At 39.2% G+C, this 26,420-nt stretch overlaps 1 protein-coding gene and 1 pseudogene across 1 annotated transcript in view; one reads left to right on the top strand and one right to left on the bottom strand.

Annotated features, from left to right (window-relative positions):
* ctnnbl1 (catenin, beta like 1) overlaps positions 1 to 11,134 on the bottom strand; it is a 49,918-nt gene extending 38,784 nt beyond the window's left edge. The window contains exons 1-8 of the mRNA XM_047608207.1: positions 10,958 to 11,134; positions 9,869 to 10,099; positions 8,108 to 8,214; positions 7,705 to 7,844; positions 6,754 to 6,851; positions 4,282 to 4,375; positions 1,434 to 1,525; positions 562 to 634 (exon numbers count right to left, since the gene is read on the bottom strand). Coding sequence (XP_047464163.1) covers positions 562 to 634; positions 1,434 to 1,525; positions 4,282 to 4,375; positions 6,754 to 6,851; positions 7,705 to 7,844; positions 8,108 to 8,214; positions 9,869 to 10,099; positions 10,958 to 10,987 — 865 coding nt within the window. The 5' untranslated portion in view covers positions 10,988 to 11,134. The remainder of the gene's footprint in view (positions 1 to 561; positions 635 to 1,433; positions 1,526 to 4,281; positions 4,376 to 6,753; positions 6,852 to 7,704; positions 7,845 to 8,107; positions 8,215 to 9,868; positions 10,100 to 10,957) is intronic.
* Positions 11,135 to 15,391: 4,257 nt separating this feature from the next.
* Positions 15,392 to 16,618, top strand: LOC125006377 (annotated as a pseudogene).
* Positions 16,619 to 26,420: the final 9,802 nt, after the last annotated feature.

Here is a 26,420-nt window from a genome sequence, read left to right as displayed (position 1 = left end):
AACGCTTCAGAGCTGTAAGTCACATTCAACAGCAGTAAGTGATAATTACATTCAAATTGGCACATCAAGATCAGTTTCTTAATAGCAGTCAAGTGATTATGTTTATAATCACCATATTGAATATAGACCAGTATTCATGAAAAAAAAATCAGATTCATATTATACATTGTATTTGCAAGATGAATGGGTGGGTGGGGGGGGCACAAAAATGAGACACGACTTCCACTGAATATCAATGCGGCTTGTACCTTAAATGAGAACCTGTCTAAGGACCTAATAGTCCTGTGGTTACGTGAGGCTTCACCTTTTTTTTATTGAGGGAGGGATAGGATGGAAAAGACAGCAAATGCACAAGGAAGAAGAGATGAGGAGGAAATGGAGAAAAATGAGAAGAAAGAAAAAGGAGAAGAAAAAAAAACAAGGACAAGATAAAAAAGCAAAAGGAGATACAATGTGGGATGACTGAAACATGAAAGGAAAATCGAAAAGAAAGTAGCAGAAATATGAGTGATAAACTAAAATAATTAACAATCCGCAAACCATTTACTGAGACACACTTACTGTCATTGTTTTGCAGCAAGATGGCCAGGATTTCACTGCAGTACAGCTTGTTAGCATCAAACGGCATCTTGGCCTGAGAGGGAAAGAGAACAAATTCTAATTACTACTCATGTTGAGAAACTCTGCTCTCCGGAAAATTAGAAAAGCACCGTTTACACCACAGCCAATTCTGCATTTCTGACTTCAAGCAGAGATTGTGCCTTGTATGTCGTTTAAAGTAGTGGTATACAGACACCATTTCAAAACACATTTTTACACTGAATTTATCACAACCCAACAGAGTGAAAACACAGACAAAAATGACCTTTAGAAGACTGCAGGAGATTTAATTAGTTATGGAACGGAAGGATTTGCAGTTAACACAATGTTGTAAATGACAATTTTTTTCTTAAATAAATAAATATACTTCTTTTCTCTTTAAGTCAGTAAACATTAACACTATTAAATGCCTTTCATGGTTTCAGGTGATGCCACGAAATATGGTAAATGGTCTTGCTTTTACAGTCAGAGACACATTCAGCCATTCGCTCACACAAGCACACACACATTCACACACCAATGCACTGGGAGCAACTGGGGGTTCAGTGTCTTGGTCAAGGACACTTCAGTATATGGCACATTCCTGGGATCGAACCACTAACCCTTCGGTACGTGGACAACCCGCTCTACCTACTAAGCCACTACTGAGTCGCCCAGTATCATGTTCTATAATCTAAGTTCTACAAATATTCAATTTAGTGAAATATTGAGAAGGAAAGGCCACATCTGAGACACTTGAAATGAGTGTTTTACTTCATAATTGATTAATTAATTAATCAAAATGAGTTGCCAATTTGTTGCTTTAGGTTGGGAAAGCACAGTGAAGTTTTTACCTTGATTCTCTTGAGCAGCCACTGCATGAGTCCTTGCTGGGCTGCCTCAGTGCACAGGCCTGGTCTGAACTCAGCCATATTTTCTATAATAGCTGAGGAAGACACACAGAGACCAAACTTAATATACAGCATGCACAGTCTTTGTCCATGGACAAAACCATGAGCATGTTATTTAGTGACTAGAAATTATGAATATTAATACATTAATATCATAACCAATGCTCATCTTACGAAGTGGATCAGCCAAATGTGTTACACTTTTTGTCACAGTATCATTCCCATCGTATACAATTCTTCAAACGTAAACAATCCTTAAATCGAGGTTTACTCTGAGCGTAGACACTATATCAAAGACTCCCATCTGTAAAACTTTTGACTGTGAAATAAGACATACACCTTTATAGCGAGGGTTCATCTAAATTCTATTCCAGGATCAGTAGAAAGCCATCCCTGTTAAATAATGTCTCTGTCAGAGCAATTAGAAGCAGAAAATGACAGAGATGGAGAGATAGAGGAATGGTCATGGAAGAGGGAGGAGGAGAAAAACTCAGAAGGAGGAGCAAAGAAAAGTAGAAGGGAGGGAGGAGGATAGGAAGATGAGCCAAAGATGAAGGATTAAAAGATGTGGGAAAGAGGGATTTAGAAGCAAGTGAATGAAGAGATAACATGATCCCAAAGGAGAATGGGTTGTGATAGTAAAAGGAAAAAAAAATGAAATAAATACAAAATGAGCAACATCTTTCGAGAAGGGCTGCAGATGAGAGAGAAACAGAGGACGAGATGGGCTGGTGAGGGAGAGAGAGGAAGAGCTTTTATCGGGGATTCAAACAGAGCAGACAGACAGCCTCCTGGAGGACAGCAGGCTCAGAGCAGAGAGCAGCCAAGGCAGACAAAAGGCTTATTCGAGCTTGGAGAGCTCCCTTGATAACACACACACACACACACAAACTTGGAACCGAGGATGCACAAGTGCAGCTCTCACTATATAACCCTCATAGACAGAGCCAAATACACACACCTAAACAGCCCTCCTGACACTCAGCCTCAATCTGGCAACAATGAAAAAAAATCATCTCAGTAGACTCATTCAACACAAAAAGAGCTGAGAGGCAGAAAAGTCTCAACCATGTGAGGCTAAATGCAGAGACCATGACTTTTCAAACTATCTGCTGGACCATGCCCTCTCCTAGACCTTGTGTCTACATTTCATGCATTAAATGCATTGTGGCTTTTAGAAGGAGTAAAACCTCTGAAGATGAAGTGTTTTAAAAGTGCTTAACTTTGCTAAAACATTGAAATGAGACACTGCAGACTTCCTTTGACTGTCTGAAAATGGCTAGGACGCTTGGCAGCAGGGGGACACACTCTTAAAGCAGAAAGAATACAAATATAGTTAGTTCTTCTGTGGGTAAAGTCAAAATCAAGTCTGCAAGGACTTCCTGTCACTCTACTGCCCAAAGCGTCAACGCTGGCTCATACATCCCTTAAAGGCATGTCTCCTTCTGGCAGTGTTTCTGGATGTTTCAGCACTGAACAAGGTACAGTTTATCAATTATTCTTGCTCAGAATATTCAAATGTTAATGCTGCTATTATTATCCAAGTAATGGGCATCTAGACCCAGAATCTCTGCACTAGTCACTATTCTTCCATATCTGTCCACATGAAATGTATTTACCCACCTGTAGTCACTAATGCAAATTATATATTTCGCAGGTTTCTGAAGTTAAATATCTACAGCCACAGTTGCTCTGTACAAATGAAGAGTCGATGAATGTAATAGACAAAACAGGAAATAATAGAAAAGAATGGTGACAGTGAATACAGCTGGTAATACCACTATTCAACTAATCAGTTGGTTAGCATGTTATTAAATAATAACCATAACCTTCTGCAATTAAACTTGCTTTCATTCAAAGACAGTGTTTACCCTTATATTGTAGGGGGCCTCGTCTCCACATGGTCTCACATTCACATTTACATTTACACACACGCACGCACGCACGCACGCACACACACAGGTGTTTGAAAATATGTTGGATGCCAACTGACCCTGGCCTAAGAAACAACAGCTGGACAAAATTCACTGTAACAGTCCAAATAGTGATAGCTATTGTCTCATTGATTTTCGGGGCTGAAACCTTGCAAAGCTTCTCTGTTGAGGTGCTTGTGCATAGTTTGTTCTGCTGCCATGCAGCATTTTGGCTTAACTAAGCACGCAACTGAATCTTTAAAAAAAATCCCACACTTTAAATAAAGATTGGGCTTTTTGTTTGGTTAATTGAAGTAAAGGATGGCATCAATTGTGTTGACGCATCGTTGCAGCCCTTAACGGAACCTATGCAAATTTGATATATTCCTCTGCACCAACATAAAGCCTAATTTCACACCTACAATAGTAAAACTACGTAGTATACATGATACCAGCAGTAATAAGAAGAACAGGGCCAAAGCAAGCTTTGTAAAAACACATTTCAAAAGTGAAATAGTCATTATTTCATTCCTGGCACCTAATTGGTTTGCTTTGGGATTTAGTTCAAAACATGAACAATGTTTGAACACAGCATGCCAAATTTTCCACAGTTTGATTCAGTGTATTTTGCGAGCATTGGACAGGTGACAGGGAAGTGACTTTAGCTGTGTCCTTCTGTGACTATTTATGTCAATTCCAGGTAAACACATTTCAGTGCACCCACACTGCATAAATGTGGTAATAGGAATAAAATATAGAACTTCTTTGCATACAAAGTTATTATACAGATGTGTTTAATATTTACAATGAAACCATTATCTTTGACAAAACCCGAGACTGGAGAGTAATTGTTAAGACCTGGGTGCACATCTCCTTACCCAGTGTGTTATAGATACCATCAGCCTCTTCTTTCACTTGTTCATCCAGCCGCTCCATATTCTGCACCAGCAAGGCGACCACCTGACCCTCCAACTACAAATAGAATGATAAAGTTCAAGTCAAGGTTCAAAATAAAATCTAGTCAATCTTGAAAGAAATATACAAAAAAAATATTAAAGAATATTAATGTTATTATTAGAACCAAAATGTTTCTCAGTACTTCTCAGTATCAAAACCAATGAGTCTAATGTGAAATCTGATCGTTGGTGGTGTGCAAGTGGTTTTAGAATGTGAATCTGAATACATCTTTTTCATACACACTTCCTAAACGTCAATTGTTTCATTTTTGTTGGACATCTGCCATTATGTGTCTTTAAAATTTTGAAACATGTACACAGAGAAAGGCAGGAATGGCAGCAGAATGGTTCACTTTTATGTAGTGGTCTTGGCATATGAAACCTGGTTCATTTTGCAGCTTCTCTGAAGATGTCCAAGTATTATCAGTTAAGTCAAGACTGGAGACTCATAATCAAGAAAAGCTTGCGGGGCTAGATAAAAGTATCATTACAGATGAAAGAAGATGGACGGTCAACACAGATTTATGAGTCACCAGAGAACATCGTGGATCATTTTGATTTATCTTATCAAGGATACCACCTGGCCTTCTGGCAGCAAGGACAGAGGGGCTGCAGGCATCACAGCAAAGAGGAGAGACAAATGGATTTAACCAACCCTTGCTGCCCTCAAACTGTTTCCCTTGGATGTAGCTATAAAGAAGCGTGGAGTTTATGGGCGCTCCATTGCATGTTAAATGGACTGCATTTATATAATGCCTTCATCCTGAGAGTGTTGCACATCCAACTGAGGCTACTAAATCACCTGCTGCCACATCATGTAGCAATTCACAAGCACACCACAGTTTTTCTTTCAACAATCTTTGACTTGTGTCGACTGAGTCTCTGATTATTTGTCTTAGATTGTGCACTTGGTCAAAAAAGAAAGAGATGTGCACTATTACTCTGCTAGTTTAGTCAAAAAGCAACCATTAACAAACAGAGCCTACGTAGAAGGTAAAGTAAATAATATGCAATTTGATTACTATTTCACTCACATGCATGCTGTTGTTTTCTTTGCATGTCCAGCATTTGGAATAGACACAGTCCAGCAATACATTAATGTATATATGTTACAACGTACTAAAGATGCTTGTCATGAAAGGGCTGAATAATTTTGAGACTGCAGCAGTCATTAGAAGTGGCATTTTGTGTTGAATTTGAAGTAACTACTTGTAATATTTGTTGTGTTTAGCTATTCAAATAGTTCTCGTTTGAATTGTTTATTGCAAACAGCTGCTAGCTTGTAAACCTAATTTGCAGTTTCTGCTGAGTCATTTTGATTGCAACTGTATGTACAAAATGCTTGGAATCACACGTTACACATTTGCGACCACCCAAATGAAAACACAAATTGTTGTGCACACACAAATTGCGGTACGAAAGAGAAACTCATGTTTCTCTTGCGGATTATGGAACACATATTTGTGATGGTTGTGAGACTAATTTTACTCCACATATATGTAGTATATACGATAAACATTCTTAGTTCTAGTGATAGGAGCACCAGAACTACTTTAATACATTCAAAATATTCTTGAGAATTCACATTGACTCTAAGTATCTGAAAAGTATCTGTGTTCAACTTTGACTGAATATTTGGTCAGACACACAGATCAGAGTGTGTGAATGGTCAATAATAAAAGTGAAAAACGAGGTAATAAAGTGACAGCCACTAAGGGCCAAATAGTTCTTCTTGAGTCCATCGCAAATGAGATACCAAGAGTCTTGAGGCCCCATGATGCCCTGCTTCATAGACAGAATGTCTATAGAAACAGAAATTCAGCTGGAGAGTAACAAAGAAAGAGTGGACCAGGAGATGGTATTATTATTCAGATGACATTACACAATGTGACTGCAAGTTTTTTTTGTCACTTTGTAAATTAAGATTTTTTTTAACTGTCGTCTCACAATGACAGAGTTCAAGAGAAAGCAAACTTAATTAAACTTAGTTAAACTAATAATCAAACACATTTGTTGCCCATTTAATTAGAATGTCTCAAAAGTTATTTGAGTATTTGAAAACAAACTCATTTGTAATTGTGTCCTTAGGCTAATTGTTATTTCAGCATAATTCTAGATTTAATCACTGAACAACTAATGAAAGCACAAAAAAATCGATATTAATCAACATGTCAAATGTTTACCATCTCTTCTGAATGGTAACAAAAATTATCCGAGTTTCTGCATGATAGTGAGAGCCAACCAAAGTCTTTCTCTTGATTCATTAATTCAGACTAAATAATCAATCCTACTCTGCCTGGTTTAGGTGCCAGAGCCCAGGAACTTAAAAGTATTGACTGCACAAAGTGCTGCTTCATCAATATCACCAGAGGCTGATTTAAATTTTGAACTCACCAGAGCATCTATGAGTACCTCAGCACCCTCCTCACTCTCATGAAGTGTGTCGATATCTGTCAGCTCCTGTAGCAAGTCCACCACTGCTATGGCGACATGTGCTTGAGGTTAAGGACAAAAAGCTCACATATGTTATAGACATAAAGATCAAAACTAACGCTGCTTTCTCCCTGCTTTTCCAAAACATGCCAACAACATTACCCACAACACAACACGACCACCCTCTACCTGGTCTTAGTTATAAGTGTGTTGTTAGTAGGGTTTAGTGGCTCTACCTTTTTTGTTGTCATTCCCCAAAAATTAATGAACTAAATAAAAAGAATGTATTTATTCCAGTCGGAGACAAACGATTGAGGTAAAATTTTACATCATCCCTCCCAGTGGTTTGAAAAATCCTTCTTTGTCCTTCCTTGTTTTCAATTTTTTGTGGAATACTAGCCTTAAATAAGCATTACTTTCACAATCCCCAAATTTTTGTGATGGAAAATTGGCCTGGATTTGCTAATTGTGCACCACCAAAGATCTGCTGCACCAATGAAATCATTTGGGCAGGCTCTATGCAGTGATGGACATACGTGCAACAGCAATGTAGTCATATATGTTGTCTGAGCACCATGAAGTTTGTTTAAATCAAATTGGCTCTGATTGGTTGGACTATCCAGTTGAGTGCAGAGGTATTGTTTTTCTCTGTATCAGTTGAAATACACCACATAATGAGATCCAAAATGCGTGATAGCAAACCATAACAAGAGATGGATGCAAATCTACATGGGAAGATCAAAAAAACAAAAAAAACTATTCACGATTGTGTGGATCCGTTAGAATTCAGTAGGGAGCTCTATCGAAGGAGTAGAGGAATGAGATAAGATAAGAACAATACTGAATATCAAACACGATCAAACGGATCAGAAGTGACAGTCAGTCTGATTCAATATCCAAGTGAAAGGATATCTGTGTTTTCATGGCTGAGGAGGCCCAGCAGGGAGTGGACAGAATTAAGCTCCACCAGCAGGTGGTAGAGATCTGGCATTGTGGCAATCACATGCATTTCCTGAATGATGTCATTAAGATCCAGCTCTGACTCCATGAACCTGGTTTAAAAAGAAAAAGAAATAAATAAGATTTAATTTTTAGATTCTATTTTGTTCTTTATATTTATCAATCAAAATGTGACACAAACAATCTAAACTGACAAAGAAGTAATAAGCTTCTGTAAAGTCACACGATTTGTTATTTTAACTATGTTATTACATGCCATATATGTGAAGCATGTAAGCTATAAAAGTAGATTTTTAATGATATCTAAAACTTCTACCAAGAGTGTGCAACTGTGCATCATCTGCAGTGGACTTACTTCTCTGGATTGTCTGGAAACTTAATCCTCAGTTCCTGGTTTTTGTACGACCTTTTCTCAAAGGTCAGGATCATTTTCTTCACTGAGCTCTCATCGACCGGTTCTGCCTGTTTGATTAGTGCAAAGGGCGGGGAGAAAGGATAATAAGATGGGAAAAAAGAAAAAACTAATTATGTAATTGCTTCAACGGCTGCAGTAACAATAGTGAAACAGGGTGACCTTAATTATTTGAAAGGCACATAGCCATGAGGTGTTTTCTTCAATCAGTAGGAATCTCAGAGTATTTCTCTAAAAGCGGAATGCATTTAAAAAAAAAATATATATATATAATATATATATGTGTGTGTGTGTGTGTGTGTGTGTGTGTGTGTGTATATGTATATGTACATATATATATATATATATAAAATGACAGGTTAGAACGTTACAGCCGTCTAACATTGTGGAATCATGGAATTCTTAATACAGTAAATTTCTGAAAAGACTGCAGCACAGATAATAAGAACAAGAATACAGGTGTGCAGTTTGAATATGGTCATAGTCACTTAGTTGTAATCAGCTTTTCTGAAGCAGATGTTTCTCATTAATTTTACGTGTTCTTTGGTTGTTTTTGCACTTTAAGTTTTCAGACACATTTAGGACGAAATGAACACACTTTATCATGACAGCACTGTTGGAAAAGTTAAATTTGATTACAGTCAATCTATTTAGGTTGCTTCATTAAATCAATTCAATCAATTTGTTCTCCGTCTCAACAATTTCCACTGCTAGCATCTGAAACTCAAGCTGCTTCAGCTGATCAACCACAGTTCTTGTTGCATCTTGTGGTGTTTCCTCAATCACAGACTTAATGAGTAAGTATTTATTTACCTGCAGTAGCGAATAATGCAATACAAATAAACCACTGCGGTTTACTTGATGACACATCCTGAATTTTTGAAATGAATCTCACACCTTCCAAAAGTAGCTAAGATCAACACACCATAGCTACACTCTACCATTAAATCAGTTAACAACCGCACTGAACTCTTTGAATTTTTTTTTTCCCTTTTAAAAAGAAAATTGAATTCTGAAGGGGTATAGTGATGTACTATCAGATGAAGACGTCCTGACCAAGTTTTGATTTTCTGTTGGCCGATCAAAGTCCTGAGCTGAATTTTGTTTTCTTTATTTTGTGTTACGTTGTGTCAATAAATAAACATTCCTCACCTGCCGATTCATAGAGGTTTGTCTTATCTCGTATTGTCATGGATCACATGTACACCAGACAGATACATTTAAGACAATATACTTCAAAATCAATCTAATATAGGCCAATATACTTGACAGCTAAATAGGACTGTAATGCATTGAGAAAAAAAATATTCACCCTTAAGCTATTCCTTAAAGATTTTCATTTTAATTGTGATGTATGTATTAACATGAATATTCAGGCTGTCACAACAAATACTAAATCTCAATTCCAGGACAAAACTAGCATTATTGTTATTATTATTATTATTATTATTATTATTATTATTATTATTATTATCATATTAGTCATGTTCTTTAATATGTGATTTTGGTTTACGGGAGACCTAAATCCTACTCTTGCATGCTAACAATTCAGTCTCATCAAATTCCTGTATGAAAATGCAAACACTAGTGTCTGAGAGAGAGGGCCATTCTCAAATAAAAGCTCACTATATTTTTTGAATGAAGATGACACTTCATAACAATTACCAAAAGACTATGTAATAATTATACACTAAATTCCCCCACCTCAGGTTCTTCTTCATCCTGGTCCATCAGTTTTTCAAGGATCTTCTTCTTCTCTCCAGTCAGCTCTTCAGTTTCCCTCATCTCAACGCCACCTTCCATTCCTGATGCTTCCCGGTATCTGGCCAGCTCTCTAGCACTGAGCCCTTTCTGCTGCTTTCCTCCTCTGGAGTCCTCGTCTCCTCCTGCTGATCCTCCATCCTCCTCCCTAGGACGCTTTGCTCCTCTGTCAGGCTGCAAGATGAAAAGAGATGATGAAATGTGATCATCTGCCCAGAGTTAAGTCTGCTGAACAAGTATATGTACCAATATGTAGACAAACGTCGCAAGAACTTGAAACGGCTCAGGTGTCACTTGCGTACAGTGGTGCCAAATGTAATTCAATAGAGATTAGAAGGATTGTTTAACATTCGCCATGTCCATGATCAATCAGACCAATCCAACACACACGAGCAGAAACCACAGAAACTCCTCAGAACAAACAGTCAAAAATACTACAGTATCTACTCTGACATATTTAAAAATTAGCTGCAACCCATTAATGGATGTAAAACATATATATATTAAAGAGTTTTATAAAGGGCCAGCCATGTGATGAATTCGCTAAATGAAAGGAAACGACTGTAAACACAACATTTGTGCACTTCTGAGATAAACAAAACGTGTCCGAAATCGGGTGGCTTTTGAATATTTGAACACAAGACAAACAACATAACCGAAGTGTCTTTTGACAAAACAATACCTCAGAATGTATAAACTTCAATTTGCAAAACTACTTTGGACAATTATTATTCCTTCCAGTCTGAGCATCATTGGCTTCCTTTCCTTTCAATGCATGCAGGTAGCAAGCTAGCTAACATGTTATTCGGTGATAAATAAGGACTCGAGCTGTTCTTTTGTCGTGTGGACGCTACACAGGAGGAACTGTGTGACTCTCAACTGCACGAAAGAGTAAATTCACTAAAGCATGCTAGCCTATGTTTACCCGTAACTCTTACCAGTAGCGTTATATAACTTACAACCAGATGAATAAGAGTTAAGATGAGCTGAATTAATTTTATCCTACGTTGGTAGGCGGAATAAAATACCTACCTGATAGTTTAGGAGCTCTCCGACATCCATTTGTCTGTGTAAGTAGCCTTGAAGGCGATCTGTTTTAAAAGAAAAGTAAATCTGCACACTTTGAACTGTTAGCTATTCGGTTATCAACAAGCTTGAAGCTTCCCGCATACACATGCCTGCCGTAAAACGGTCTTGATCATTGTCGTAACAACACATAGTCGTAAAGTCGTAAAGTAGCAGCCACATACTGTTTCTGTTCCATATGCTCTGTTCTCTCAATTTAACGTAAAGTGTCTCTACATATACCCGGTATCATAGGTATACCCTAAGGGACGACAATGTGTGTGAAAAGCGTTTTTGGATCTAGGCTTTTTTAAACGCTTTATGCATACAAATTAACAGTGGAAGAGAGAGCTCATCACATTGCAACGCAACACATGCAAATTAAGAGAACATTTTCACCCATCTGACAACAGGTTTACTGCAAATAGACTACTCATAACCGAAAACAGAAACGTGCTGCATAAACAAGCAACACTAGAAAAACTGTGTTTTGGAAATAATCTGAAAAATACATAACTGTATATAAATTCTGATTTATTACTAACTCCACTAAATTCACTCATGGGGGTTGGAACACTAGTTAGATAACATTCCATTCAAGCTGACTATAATGTTATGAAGGATGACATACAGATTAGAAAAAATGGAGAATTATTTTAATTGGCAGTCAACATTCAACAATACACAAAAGGCATAAAGCGCTGAATCTATAGAATAAGGGTAAACAAGTAATGTTTTTTTCTATTATGTCTACGGCTACGTTTGATATTTGATTCTGTTTTACTTAATTTATGAACCCAACTTATTTTTATAATTAGTTAATTCAATTTATTTTTAAGTTGAATTGTCAGCTATTTTAGGAGTACACTGTAGGAGTATTTGTGACACGTGTTAATATGAATTTGTCCATCTATCTATTTTACTATAGGAAGAAAATGAGAAAGGGATGATGGTGGCCTTTTTCAAGAAGTAGAGGCTAGCTGATGAGCACACATATTTGGTCACCATCTTTAACAACCTACTAGAATTTCCCTCCAACATAGAAGAGCACACATCACCTCTTTGCACACAGCAGAGACAATAATAAACTTAAGAAACTCCATTCCTTTGGAGTCAGCAAAGACATTCAATTGACATTTTATTACAGTTTCATAGAGAGCATCACTTTCTCCAAAACCTGCTGGTTCCACTCCATCAGTCCCCAGAACAGAAACCAGCTGCAGAAGCTGTCAAAACTATTTCACACATGCACAACCTACAGGCACTCAGGCAAGATCTCCAAAGACCCCTCACATCTCCTCTGCTCAGCATTTTAGTGGCTCCACTCTGGACAGTGGCTCAGCTACCCCATCTGCAGTACCCAGAAGAGGATGGCCACCATTGTCCCCAAAGCTATCCTGCTCATTTCATTTCATTTATTCATTTATAGAATTGTGACAATGCACACTCATCAAGATTGGTGCATTAGGCATCAGTGTAAATGCACTGGACTTAACACAAATGCTAGTCCCAAGGCAGGTTCTCCTCAACTCCAATTCCTAACATGTCATCCTCCCATACTCACTCTCTCTGTCACGCACACAACAACACACATTCCCCCCATTTTTACTACTTCTATAGATGGTTGAATAGTTTAAAACATTTATTTATTTATTTATGTATTTTGTGTGTGTGTTAATACAATAATAGTATAATAATATTATGTGATAATTACACATTGAAAAAATCTGCAAAATTAATACTGTTGTACACAGTAGAATATTTACTCACACTGATTTACACTATTTGATTTACTTATAATCTGCTTCTTCTATGGACATTTGTGATGCATCATAACAAAAATACGTTTGGGCACACTCAGCTATTCTAAAACTACAATTCAAGTAAAATTGGACATGAATGTTTCCACATCAGACCTCTCACCAGAAATCTTGATCTTATAAGCTTACTTCTACAGTATTTATAATAGGAAAGCCCCATATGCTGAGCTTTCTCACTGATCAAGACAAGAAGAAAATCACTTTTTCAATGAACAACATTGGGGAATGTGTGTGGCGTGACATAGGCGGCACCATAACTACTCCAGTCTCTGGTCAGTGATCTGTGACAGTAGAGCAATAGGAACAACATTAAAAGGAAGGCCAAACAGTCAAGCTTGACATCCTGCCAAACACGGGGGAGAAAGTCTTTGATCAAAGGAAAGAGACAGAAACAGGGTGAAGGAAAATAAACGGAAATTTTCACATAACATCTTACTGATAGTGTTTAAGATGAGTCTTGATGATGATGGCATTATCACAGGTGAATGTGTTTTCTTCATAAGCTTTTTGCAAATAAAGGCTTATACTAAAATATGTTATGTAGTTCACAGATTGGTGTGCAGCAGCTGTATGCAATGACAATGACAACAAACCACATGTTCATCTGATGTGGACAAGCCTGAATGATGAAAGACAAGGACTATAGTAAAACATCAAGTAATAGCCCAAGCATGAAATGGCTAATGCAGCAGATTTCTGAGCCATCAACGAGTTAAGCATGTGGTAAACTGGCACAGAGGAAATTATGCATTTTAGCTGATTTATTATTATTTTTGTTGTTGTTGTTGTTGTTTGTTAAGAAAAGTTCTATATGAGTGGGTCTTTCTCACAGTAGAGACATTGCAGCAGACACTGAGACTGAAGGGAAAGCAAAGGAATCAGTGACTTTAAATGGGGCAGTGTTCACTGTATTCATATGAAGAGTCCATATAAATGACCATCTTACATGGTATTTACAACACGGAAAAAGCTCACAAGTTGTTGTGTTGTGTGTTTTAGAGGTTGGTGCTCTGCCCCTTAGAAAAGTTCTGTCCTGCCAGGATATGAGACTAAGAAAGTCCCTTTTCTTAAAACTAAAACTGGATGCCATATTTCCTACAATGCTACTGAGGCAGCAATGTTCCTCAAAAATTGAGACATCTATAAAAGACAGTGGATAACTTCAAGTTCAGTGCTTTAACAAATGTAATGAATAGATAAATTGTATGTTAATACTTATTCAATAGAAGGATAGGAATGAATGAAATCTTCCTTTTAAGGTATGTTAGTGTAGATGTCAGTGCTGCATTTGACACTATTGATCACAGTATTCTACTACAGAGACTTGAAAGTGTGATCAAGATTACAGGAACTGCATTAGACTGGTTTGAATCATATCTGTCAGACAGACTTCAGTTTGTCCATGTAAACAATTATTCTTCTACACGGTAAAATCAGCATACCCAAATTAACACTGTAAGAGTTGATCTTAACACTTTTAAAGTGTCTATATGGGTCCAATTTGATCTTAATTTAACACTTTTTTCGAGTGTTGATACCTTTACACTAAGTTAGTGTAAATTTGACTCTTCTTGTAGTTAGATTTAACACTGCCTAACACCAACCAGTTAGTTTTTTTTAACACTTTTATGTAGTATGTTACCCCCATAACACTTAAAAAGTGTCAATATAATTCTTATATAGTCCTACAAAAAATACTTGGAAAATAAACTTTACTGAAATAAAAAGGTTGTCATGTTTGGCAGTTCAAAAACATTTATTTTCAAACTTGCACCACAAATTTTAGAACATGCAACAGTAAGGCACAGTATAGCGTTAGCACCACTTTAGCACGCTAGCTAGCAACTCCAAACCATTAGCATCGTCTTATCACGTTTTATGAAAACGTTTATTTTCAAACTTGCACCACAAGTATTAGAACATGTAACAGTAAGGCACAATTCATGTATGTAGTGTTAGCACCACTTTAGCACGCTAGCTAGGAACTCCGAACCATCAGCATCATCTTATCATGTTTTATATCCATGGTTACAAAGTGCATGACTCGTCTCACTCAGCTAAAACGTCAAGCCAAACGTACTGTGCACTGCCGTTACTCACTTTCTATGTTACAGTGAGGCCAGGCATGCATGCTAACCTCTAGCTCATTAAGCAGGTATTCGGGTGGTTAGTAACAGCGCGACGAGTAAAGTTTCCGTGGCTCACCGCTACAAAATGACTTCGGGTGCCCGAAGAGTAATGTGGAGGATGGGGTGTTAATTGAGGTGTTAATTACAGGATCAGAGTTTAGAGTAAGAAGTTCGGAGTTAATATTTAAACATTTACACCTAGAGGTTTGATTAAGTGACACTTCCTTTTTACACTCAGTTTTAACAACAACTATTTATCGACTGAGAGTTAATTACAATGGATTAACTCTACCCAGAGTATAATTAACTCTTCTAGTGTATGTCTAGTTTAACACCAAGAATTCAACTCTTCTCAATTTGCTGTGTACACATACCAAAGTAAGCTACGAAGTTCCTCTGGGTTCTGTGCAAGGACCAATATTATTCACATTATACATGCTTCCCTCATTATTAGAAAGCATGGTATAAACTTCCATTTATACGCAGATGAAACCCAGCTATATTTATCCATGAAACCAGAGGAAACTAATGAGCTGGTTAAACTCCAAGCATGCCTTAAGGACGTAAAGGCTTGGATGACATATCATTTACTACTTTTAAACTCAGACAAAACTGAAGTCATTGTATTTGGCCCTAAACATGTCAGAGATTCATTATCTAATCACTTGGTTTCTTGGGATGGCATTACATGGCTTCAATTACTACTATGAAAAACCTTGGTATTCTATTTGAACAGGATATGTCCTTTAATTCTCACATAAAGCAGGTGACCAGTAGACTCTGCTCTACTGTCACAGCTTTCTTTCACCTTCGTAATATCCTCAAAATTAGAAACCTCCTTTCTCAGAGTGATGCAGAAAAACTAGTTCATGCATTTGTGTCTTCCAGGCTGGATTATTGTAACTCATTACTTACTGCAGCAAGAGCACTGACAGGAATTAGCAAGAGAGATCATATTGCTCCAGTTTTAGCATCTCTTAATTGGCTCCCATTAAAATCTAGAATTGAATTTAAAATCCTCCTCATACCCTGAAAGGTCTAGCTCTATCATATCTGAAAGACCTCATAGTACCATATTGTCCCAAAAGATCACTACGATCTCAAAGTGCAGGACTACTTGTGGTTCCTAGAGTTTCTAAAAGTAAAATGGGAGGTAGAGCCTTCAGCTATCAGGCTCCGGTCTCCGGTTCAGGAGGCAGACACCCTCTCTGCTTTTAAGGTCAGTATTAAATAGGAGAAAGGTTCATGACTTTGCTATCATCATGGTGCATCGGTCAGAATGCGTGAATGAGACGATGGAAGCTGGATGTCACTCTTAATAGATTTATTGTTGAGTTGTGAATTGTGGGGAATGTATGGAAAATAAGAAAATAGGGAAAGAAAAATACACATGGGGGTACCTCTGAAAGAGAACAAAACAAAGGATTAAATTAACACAAATCAAATTATCATAATTTCTCTGAAAAATGATACTGTGTCACTAAAACTAAAGACAATACATAGGTATTGAATGCATAGGTGAAATCAATGAGGATAATGAAATGAAACCAACCAACCAATCAGTGAAGGGGTAACAGGAAGTAAGGTAAGAAACAGGAAGTGGAAAAAATAAAGTGAATTTGTGAATCTTTACAACAGTCAGACTTAAGACTTTCCTTTTTGACAAAGCTTATAGTTAGGGCTGAACTTAACCATCCCTTAGCTATCCTGCTATAGGCCTAGGTTGCAGGGGGGACTGTGCACTAAGGACATGCCCTCTCCTCTCTCTTCTCTGGCTCCTGTCCTCTAAAATCTTTTCTAAATTAATTATTTATTTTCTATTAGTAACCCCTGTTTCTCACTCTCCCCTCCCCTCCATCTTTTTGTGAGGGTCTCCTCTGGAGTTGTAAGCTACACCAATGTTGTGGCCTCATCAACCAGCCCAGTCTTGATGGCCTGGAGTGCTGTGTATCAGACCTGTGGAGCTCCATAAACTACATCTGCCTCAGTCTTCATGGCCTCCTGCAGTTGTCCACTCCTACCCAGATGAGCAATTCACCAACCTGCCCATGATTCCTGTTATACTCACAAACTGTCACATAAGATCATCAGCTATGTGTTACATTATTAGATTTGACATGTTTCCTTCAGCTTGATATATGTATCTATGACAGAAATTTGTTTATCTTCTTTTCCTGTTCTTTTTTCTCTATATTCTCTGTTTCTACCCGGCTGGCCATCGGCAGATGGGCCCCTCCATATGAGCTAGGTTCTGCTCAAGATTCTTTCCTGTTAAAAGGGAGTTTTTCCTTTGCCACCGTCACCCCCAGGCCTTCTCTGGAGGTTGCAGGCTGGTTTTTGTAAAGAGTCTTGAGACAGTTTGTATTGTTATTGGCGCTATATAAATAAAATTTGTCAGGACTGGTGACAGGACTCAAACGCAGACCAGGAGTTAAAGTGATTTTCAGTGAGTTTATTTGAAAACACAGAAATTAGTCGTGGCGTGAGTTGCTGAAGAGTCCGGGCGAGCGCATGGATCGGAGCTCCAGGGGTCTCGGTCTGGGCTTGTTGGCAGGCGAATCTGGGTTCAGGCAGAGGGTGTGCAGGTGAGCTGATGGTGTGCCAAAGCAGGAACGTGAGGAGTACTTGGTGGAGGTACACATAGTTAAGGAAAGGCTTAGGAAGATGGTACTTCCCTCTGATATTCCACCAATCGGAGAAATAGTTAAGCAGTGTGATGTTGGCCCATCAAGGTGGAAAGAGGTTCAGGAGGTAGTGAGGCGCGCAAGAGCCTCTTCAGCCCCGGGACCTAATGGAGTCCCGTATTGGCTGTATAAAAGTGCACCAGATGTATTGAGATTTCTTTGGAAATTGGTAGTTTGGAAGAAACAGGTCATTCCCAAGGCGTGGCGTAGAGCAGGGGGGATTTTCATTCCCAAAGAGAAGGGTTCAGTAGAGATAAGTCAGTTTAGACCGATCAGTTTGCTTAATGTTGAGGGGAAGGTCTTCTTCAGTGTTGGGGCACAGAGGCCTTCTAGGTACTTGGAGGAAAATGGCTTGATTGATAATTTGGTGCAAAAGGCTGTCCCCGGCTTTTCTGGCTGCTTAGAGCACACCAGTATGATTTGGCACCAAATCCAGTTAGTAAAGCGAGAAAAGAGAGACCTGCATGTGGTATTTCTAGACCTGGCTAATGCGTTTGGTTCAGTTCCTCACAGTTTGTTATGGGAAGCTTTTGATTTTTTTAGAGTTCCAGGCAGTATTAAAGGCCTAGTCAAAGCATACCTTGCAGATATACAGCTCTGCCCTACCACAACAGAGTATACTACAGCATGGTAGCAGCTGGTAGGCATCATGGCAGGGTGTATAATCTCTCCACTACCCTTTACAATGGCAATGGAGGTGATTATTAGGGCCTCAAAATGGGTGGTAGGTGGAGAAGGGCCCCAATTAGGGCCTACATGACATGACGACTGTGACGTCTACTGCTCCATGTACTAGCAGACTGCTGGATAAGTTAAACAGCAGCATGCAGTGGGCTAGGATGAAAGTGAAGCTGAGTAAGTCTAGGAGCATCTCAGTTGTTAAAGGAAAGGTAGTAGATAAGAAATTTGTTATAAATGAGTAGGTGATTCCCACAGTGATATAGAAGCCAGTCAAGAGTCTGGGAAGGTGGTATGATGCAAGTCTCAGCAATGTAGCATAGTTTGAGGGATTGAGACAAGATATGATCCAAGGCATTTCAAGCATAGACCGGTCAGGGCTCCCAGGAAAGCTGAGATTATGGTGCAATTTGGGTTATTGCCACGACTAATGTGGCCACTGACATTGTACGAGGTCCCTCTGACAAAGGTTGAGAAGCTTGAAAGGATGATTAATTCATCAATTAGGAGATGGCTTGGTGTCCCATGCTGCTTAAGCGGTGCAGCCTTGTATGGGAAAGGCATACTGGAGCTCCCAGTAACTAGTCTAACAGAGGAGTTTAAGTGTGCTAAGGCTAGACTGGAGATGACTCCTACTCAGTCAAAAGATCCAGTAGTCAGGCGAACCCTAACCCGCACGGTTAAAACAGGGAGGAAGTGGAACCCACGAGATGCGGGCTCTCGTGGGATATAATGGGGCATGTGCAGCAAAGGGCGTGGTGGCCTGGGACTGTGTGCAGGGAAACCTCTGTGGAGCAAGGCATCCACAGCGGAAAAGAGGAAGATGGTAGTGGACGAAATTCATAGGCAAGAGGAAGTAATGAGATGCAAGAAGGCAGTGTCGCAGGCTAAGCAAGGACAGTAGATGAACTGGGAGAGTGTAGAGAAAAGGAGAGGAGAGAGCTGTGGAGCATGGAGGCTCGTAGGATTAGATTTATGATAGGGGCAGTATGTGCTGCCATCTCCCCAGAACCTAAATCAGGGGCTAGGGGAGGATGCTGCCTGCCCACTTTGTTCTTGTGCATGTATGCTCAGCCACAGGGAGATAAGGCCAGATCAGCGAGATGCAGGCTTAATGTAGGGCAGCTAAGTGTGGGCGGAGCCTGGGAGCTGAGGACCAACCTAGATGGCACCCTGAGCGTTCCACAACAGATAGCCGTGACCCTTAAAAGACCGGATGTGCTATTGTGGTGTGAAAAAGGATAGTGTATTTTGTGAAGTTAACTGTCCCGTGGGAAGACAAAGTTGAAGAGGCAAATGAGCCCAAGAGAGTTAGATATGCGGAGTTGGCATCGGAAGCGGAGCAGAGAGGCTGGAGCGCCCGTGTGCGCCCAATGGGGGTCGGCTGCCGTGGATTTGTGGCGAAATCCGCCATTGCTCTCCTGTGTGAGTTGGGCATTCCCAGAAAAGAATAGAGGGTTGCCGTAAAGAAAATATGTCCCTGGCGAGCAAGGAGCGAGCAAGCCAGTGGTTGTGGCTATGGAGGAAGCACGCTAGCTGGGGAGCATACTAAAGGTAAGGCTAGCTATGTACTAACATTAGCTAGCAGTTGTAGTTAGATTAATCTTATCTGTTGGTTGAAAGGCACATGGTGGCGTGGTGGCTGCATGGAGGGGGTGACTCCGGGATGCTGGAGCTCACTGTTAAGCCTTCTTGAGGTGTCGTGGGCCTAACTTAACAAAACGTCTGTGAAGGGAGGTGCCCACTTGAAAACCCCAATGATGTGCGGCACACTGCACACTGCCTACTGTTGCTAGTTAGGCTTGTTTGCTGGTGTTTTCTTGTGTGTAACTTCTGATCTTGGCAGAGGGGAGGAATGTTGTTTGAAGAATAGTTGCATGTCCCATCATTTCCTACCTACTGCTGGTGGCTAGGCTAATTAACTGGTGTTTTCTAAGTGTTTTGTTTCTGTGGTTAGGCTAATTGTATCTCATTTCTGACATAGGCAGAAGGAAGACATGTCTGGTCGAGTGTGGTCAAATTCCCATTATCTCTATTACCTACTGCTGCTGGCTAGGTTAGTTAGTAGCTGACCACTGGTCTGCTGGTTGGTTGTCCAGTTGGACCTGGCTTCTAAAGGAGTTTTGCTTTAGATCATGGCACAAGGGATTGTAACATCTTGTCCTGTGTATTAATGAATATGAATGTGGTAATTTGAACCAAAAGAAACTTATTTTGAACATTCACACTCTAGATCAGACATCCCCAATGTATTTCTGTCCTTCACAACCAAATAATGGTGTTTGTAAAGTTACTAACTTATACTGGCACAGGTGTATGTGAGAACCAGCTCACTTTATAACTCTAACAATAGGGCAACAGGAATAGTATGTAATATTTTTATCTAAACATGTCAGCTACTTAAAAAACACCCTGCAAGGAAGCCTGACTTGAAGACTCCATTATTACAAATCCATTTTGTTTCACACAATGATTAACACATTCCACAATCCCTGAAGGAACCAAAAGCTTTTGATACACAACTGTCTGCTTAATGACATTGCCTCATCATTTCTCTGCGGAATTGCTCTGGGGTGACGCTGTAGGATCATTTCCTCAGAATTGTACCCCATTTCCTTTGCAACAGAACAATACAATTTCACACAAGCTGGGGGAGCTGATTGCGTTAAATCACATGAGGTCAGTGTGACTGTACCATGCTGTGGAGACCAACATAAGTGTTCTCAAGAATCAGAGTGGCAGTGCTATTTTTACAAAGAGAGTGCGAGGGAGAGAGATGAGCAGGGGTTGGCCTTACTGTTTCCTCCTCCCGAAGTCAAGTGGTGCAATCAAACGAGTTTCTCTCCTGTTAGATATGACTGAAATTATTCATCAAATCAGCAGAGTCCGTCAGAGCCCCACCAAACAAACGCTGACATCTTCGTTGTGAAAAAAAAAATAAATAAAAAAACTGTTCTGCCAGACATTTCTTCCTAATGTGTGGATCCTAAATTGTAATTTATTTTAACACTTGACAGAGTTGAAAGTACATTTGCAGCATTGTTTTTACTATTGTTTTCAATTCATAAGATAACGTAACAATTTACAACACATCACAAATGAATATCAAAAATGCAATATAAACACAATTACCACAAAATTAAAATCCTGTAGAATTATTGCCACCAATCGATGTAAACCATCATGCCACCTTTTTCTCTCAGCTTCAACATGTGCCATCTCCTGCCTGTCTACTGTCAGCTCTTTTGCTAAATCAACGTCCATGTCTTTCCATGTTGGCACGTTAGCATGTTAGCATCCAGTCCTTTAGCACTTCCCTGTTCAATTTGTTATCTCTTTTTGAAAACATTTATTTACAACAAATATTGCCTGAAGTTACAGCTATTATATCAAAATGATTATTCTTGGGGAAAAAGTGAAAAACCTAAGAGATACATGTTGCCTATAAGATACATCTTGCATGTATAATATACAATGTATTATTTTCTGATATGCATATTAGATTAGTTACAACTTTATTGTCATTAGTGAATTGTTGATTAGAAGATGCAAAGAACAGTAAACTGCAGTTTTACATGGAATTTGAGAGTGGTAGGTTATAAAGTATTATTAACAATAGTAATAGAACTACTGGGAGGTTAAAAATCTGATATATATAAAGCAGTGAAAAGGGAATAGCATTTTGAACTGTCAAAGGGTTTTTGCTAAGATAGGAATCCCATTAATATATTTTAGTGACAGCACATGCAAGAAACACCATAACTTTACTTGGAAGAGCAGTCAAAAATACTGATGCCAAGGTTGTCCTTGCTTTGTCTAGAGAAGAATCCAGTGCCTTCCTCTTTAGAGTCCTTGACCTCCTTATATTGTTGTTCAAGTATAGTACCTTTAGTTGGAGGTTATGTTTGTTACTACAATTTCCACAGTGTGTACAGGATTTTTTTGAGGCTGAAGAATGCCTGGTAGAAGTGTGGCTGAAACGTCAGTCGTCCTGATTTGAAATGTATGGATTTGCATGTACGGATTGTTTAATGGTCTGTTTATATAGCACCCTTTTACCTATTGGTAGACAAAGCATTTCATAGTCAATGACACATCTACTCACTCATTCACATGTACACACAATCACACACCAATGCCATGCACGGGGGGCAACTTGGTGTTCAGAGTCTTGCTCAAGGACATTTCTGCATATGGTCCATGAATCAGGAGTCCCACTGCTAACCCTCTAATTCCTGGAAGATTTTTCTTGTAATATTCACAAACAGATTTTTTTGTAGATCACCTTTCCTAAATTGCCTTTGCAAAGGGCTCCACACAAGCAACTACTTCAAGTCTGTGTCTCTATAACATAACAAGCAAATAATACAATGGAATAAAACAAATGCAATATTAAGCAACATAACGCACCAGCCAAGGCACATTTCAGCAGACAAAAAAAAGCAGGTCAATAAAAAATGAAGAAAAATCAATCGTATTGTACGAGCATATAAGGTGCTAATTTGCAAATACAAAATACTGTTAGTTGTGTTAACTCATTGTAACTGAAACACAATAACTGTAACAAATGGATGCATGAAGACATGGCAGCATGGCACTTTCCTGATAAAAAAGCCAGAGAACAGCTTACACCTACAGTATTTCCTATAAATGCTTTCAAAGAAGCCAGCAAGTGCTTAATAGCTTCCTTCTTCATTGTTTGGTACATACACCTGATATCAAGAGAGGCTAGAGGCTCCTGCCTGGCATGCTGTAACATGGCAGCAAGACAAAGAGACAGAGCGAAAGGAAGATGGCAAGAAGCAGGACACACACTTCAGAGATAAACATATGTATGGATAGTGTAGGAGGGGAGAGAAGGAGAGAAAGGAAGGAGAACAAGAGACATAGGAGGAGGTGGAGAGTGGCTGTCAGAGATAGAGGTGTGGTAGAGAAAATCAATTTTATCTCCATTTTGAATGTGATGGCTGTAGTGATATTTGGTGGTGGCCCACATCTTTGGACAATTGTAACTGGGGGAAGGTAATCCACACACACATACCTGTTTGTACAGCTATCTTAGTGAGGACATTAATTGACATAATGCATTCCCAAGGCCCTTACCTTAACCATCAGCATTACCTAATTGTAACCTTTACCCTAATGTCAAGGCATAACCCTCAAACAACCTTGTAAGAAGTGAGGCCCGGCTAAGATGTCCTCACTTTGCGCAAATGTCCACACCCCAGTGGTGTAAAATCTCAAACTGGTCCTCAGAAAGATAGCTGTACAAAAGCACACACACACAAACACTCACACACATACACACACAGTGGAGCTGCAAGGAAAAGCCTCGGAAATAGAATTCAGAACAAGATGCGATACAAAACCTCTCCAATGAAACTGATACTGATGAAAGCATTTAGGTGGATTAGCAGCTCCTTGAAGACATGAAAATGAATTAATTCAATTAATCTGCAAACCCCTGTGTATAGATAGTGAAAGCCCAATTTAAAAGTCACACATCCATAAACAGAACAGTCCATAGAATGTCGTGTGCTGGCCGTCTGGTAGACTGACAATTTGCCCCCTGTTTGCTGAGGTGGCTATGTTTTCAGACAGCTAGTAACCAGCAAGGATATCACCTGTTACTCAAAGCAACCACACCCTTAATCATCCATGACGCTAAGCCTTGATGTAATTTAAGCAGGTGCGTTTTTGAGTTATCATGACAATTGCTGTAAAATTGTCATAAAGTAGCAATATCAACCCAAACCTTTTATTTGTACAAAGCTGTAGACATGTTTAAAGTTGCTGTACAATTCAACATTTTAACATGGAGGGGATGTGACTATTGACTCAATCTTGGAGCCAGCCTCAAGTGGCTATTTGCAGAACTGCAGTTTTTGGAACTTCCTTATTTGTTTAATTTTTTAGCCCTGGAGGAAGCCACTTGGTTGGTGCGCATGGGTCCATCATTTCAGTATTTACCTAAAACTGCACAGTTGATTGAGTGAAACATTCACAGATATACAGTATATTTAACCCATATATTTGTATACATTGAGTGTTATTATTCACACAAATAACACAGTCTCACATTTTAACTGGATCTTTGTCAGACCTTCTCTTCAAACCCCTCTATTCGCTTATCACTTTGCTCTTAAGCTCGAGTCACAAGTGCTTGAAAGTCAAATGTGTCATTATCTGACTTTTTTTAAATGAATTGTTCACAACACTGAAGAAATCCCTTTGGATTAATCCCTCCATCAGCGCCTCTCAGTGCACACACACAGAATCAAGTCCCTGAAGCTTTACTTGTCTTGACTGACATTTGCACACAAAATGGACACACCACTCACTCTCTGTTGCTGTTTATCTTTCCCTCACACACGTTTCCACTCACATAATCACATTCCAACAATGCAGACATCTGATAGTGGGATTAACTGTTCGGAAAGTTCAGCAATAAACACAAGCGTGCCGCAACATCACATCTAGGCTTTGTACTCAAAGATTACTTTGTGGCATTTAGACAAAAGAGAGCCAACATTTCTTTTGATGGCAAAACACTTTTCAGTCCAGCTTAGTCCAGGGACAATTTACACAAGCTTTTTTCTAAAGACGTCAAAATCATTTAGGAAATTCCCAATTGCCAATATAGGTCAATACAAGATAAAGAACTGAAAAAGACCAGTTAAAAGGTATGGTCAGCCAGGTTGAAGTTTTAACCTTTTTTGACAACATACAGTATCAGGTATGTCAGAATATGATAAATACTAAAAAGATTGCACAGTTGCCTCCACAGACACAGCAGTGTCTCTTCCCTCTAAAATAGGCTGTCAGACAATCATTTGACAAATTAAAAACACAAATTTTGAATTCATACTGTAGATTAGTCAAAACCCTTATGACTAAGCCCCAAAAAATATGTGTGGCATTCATCAATACAGTTATGCTCATAAGTTTACATACCCTGGCAGAATCTATGATACTTTGACCATTTTCCAGAGAATATAAATGATAACACAAAAACATTTTTTCCACTCATGCTTAGTGGTTGGGTGAAACCATTTATTGTCAAATGACTGTGTTTTCTCTTTTCAAATCATGACAACAAAAACTACCCAAATGACCCAAAAGTTCACATACCCTGGTGATTTTGGCCTGATAACATGCACAGAAGTTGACACAAATGGGTCTGAATGGCTACTAAAGGTAACATCCTCACCTGTGATCGGTTTGCTTGTAATCAGTGTGTGTGCATACAAGCTGAGTGAGTTTCTGGAATCCAGACAGACTCTTGCATCTTTCATCCAGCCACTGACGTTTTCCGGATTCTGAGTCATGAAGAAAGCAAATGAATTGTCAATGGATCTACAGGAAAAGGTAGTTGAACTGTATAAAACAGGAAAGGGATACAAAAAGATATCCAAGGAATTGATAATGCCAGTCAGCAGTGTTCAAACTGTGATTAATAAATGGAAAATCAGGGGCTCTGCTAAAATCAAACCACGGTCAAGTAGACCAACAAAAATTTCGGCCACAACTGCCAGGAAAATTGTTCAGGATGGAAAAAAAAACACAAATAACATCAGCTGAAATACAGGACTCTCTGAAAACTAGCGGTGTGGCTGTTTCACAACGCACAATAGGGAGGCACTTCAAGAAAAATGGGCTGCATGGTCGAGTCGCCAGAAGAAATCCATTACTGCGCAAATGCCACAAAGTTTCTCTCCTACAATACGCCGAACAGCACAGAGACAAGCCTCAAAAGCCTCAAAACAAGGGAACATGGAACAAGGTAACTTGGAGTGATGAGACCAAAATTGAACTTTTTGGCCACAACCGTAAACATTGCCTATGATGAAAGGGACACCATTCCTACTGTAATGCACAGAGGTGGATTGCTGATGTCTTGTGAGCAACAAAAGCCCCGGGAAACTTGATCAAAGTTGAAGGAAAGATGAATGCAGCACGTTATCGGCAAATACTGGTGGCAAATCTGCACTCATCAGCCCAGAAGCTGCGCATGGGACGTACTACGTTTCAACATGACATTGATCCAAAACACATGGCCAAATCGACCTGTCTTTGGCTATAGCAGAACAAAGTGAAGGTTCTGGAGTGGCCATCTCAG

Source organism: Mugil cephalus, chromosome 1 (genome assembly GCF_022458985.1).
Source record: "Mugil cephalus isolate CIBA_MC_2020 chromosome 1, CIBA_Mcephalus_1.1, whole genome shotgun sequence".
Taxonomy (NCBI): Eukaryota; Metazoa; Chordata; class Actinopteri; order Mugiliformes; family Mugilidae; genus Mugil; species Mugil cephalus.
The sequence above is the reverse complement of the archived record's forward strand: the minus strand, read 5'-3'. Positions and strand labels throughout refer to the sequence as shown.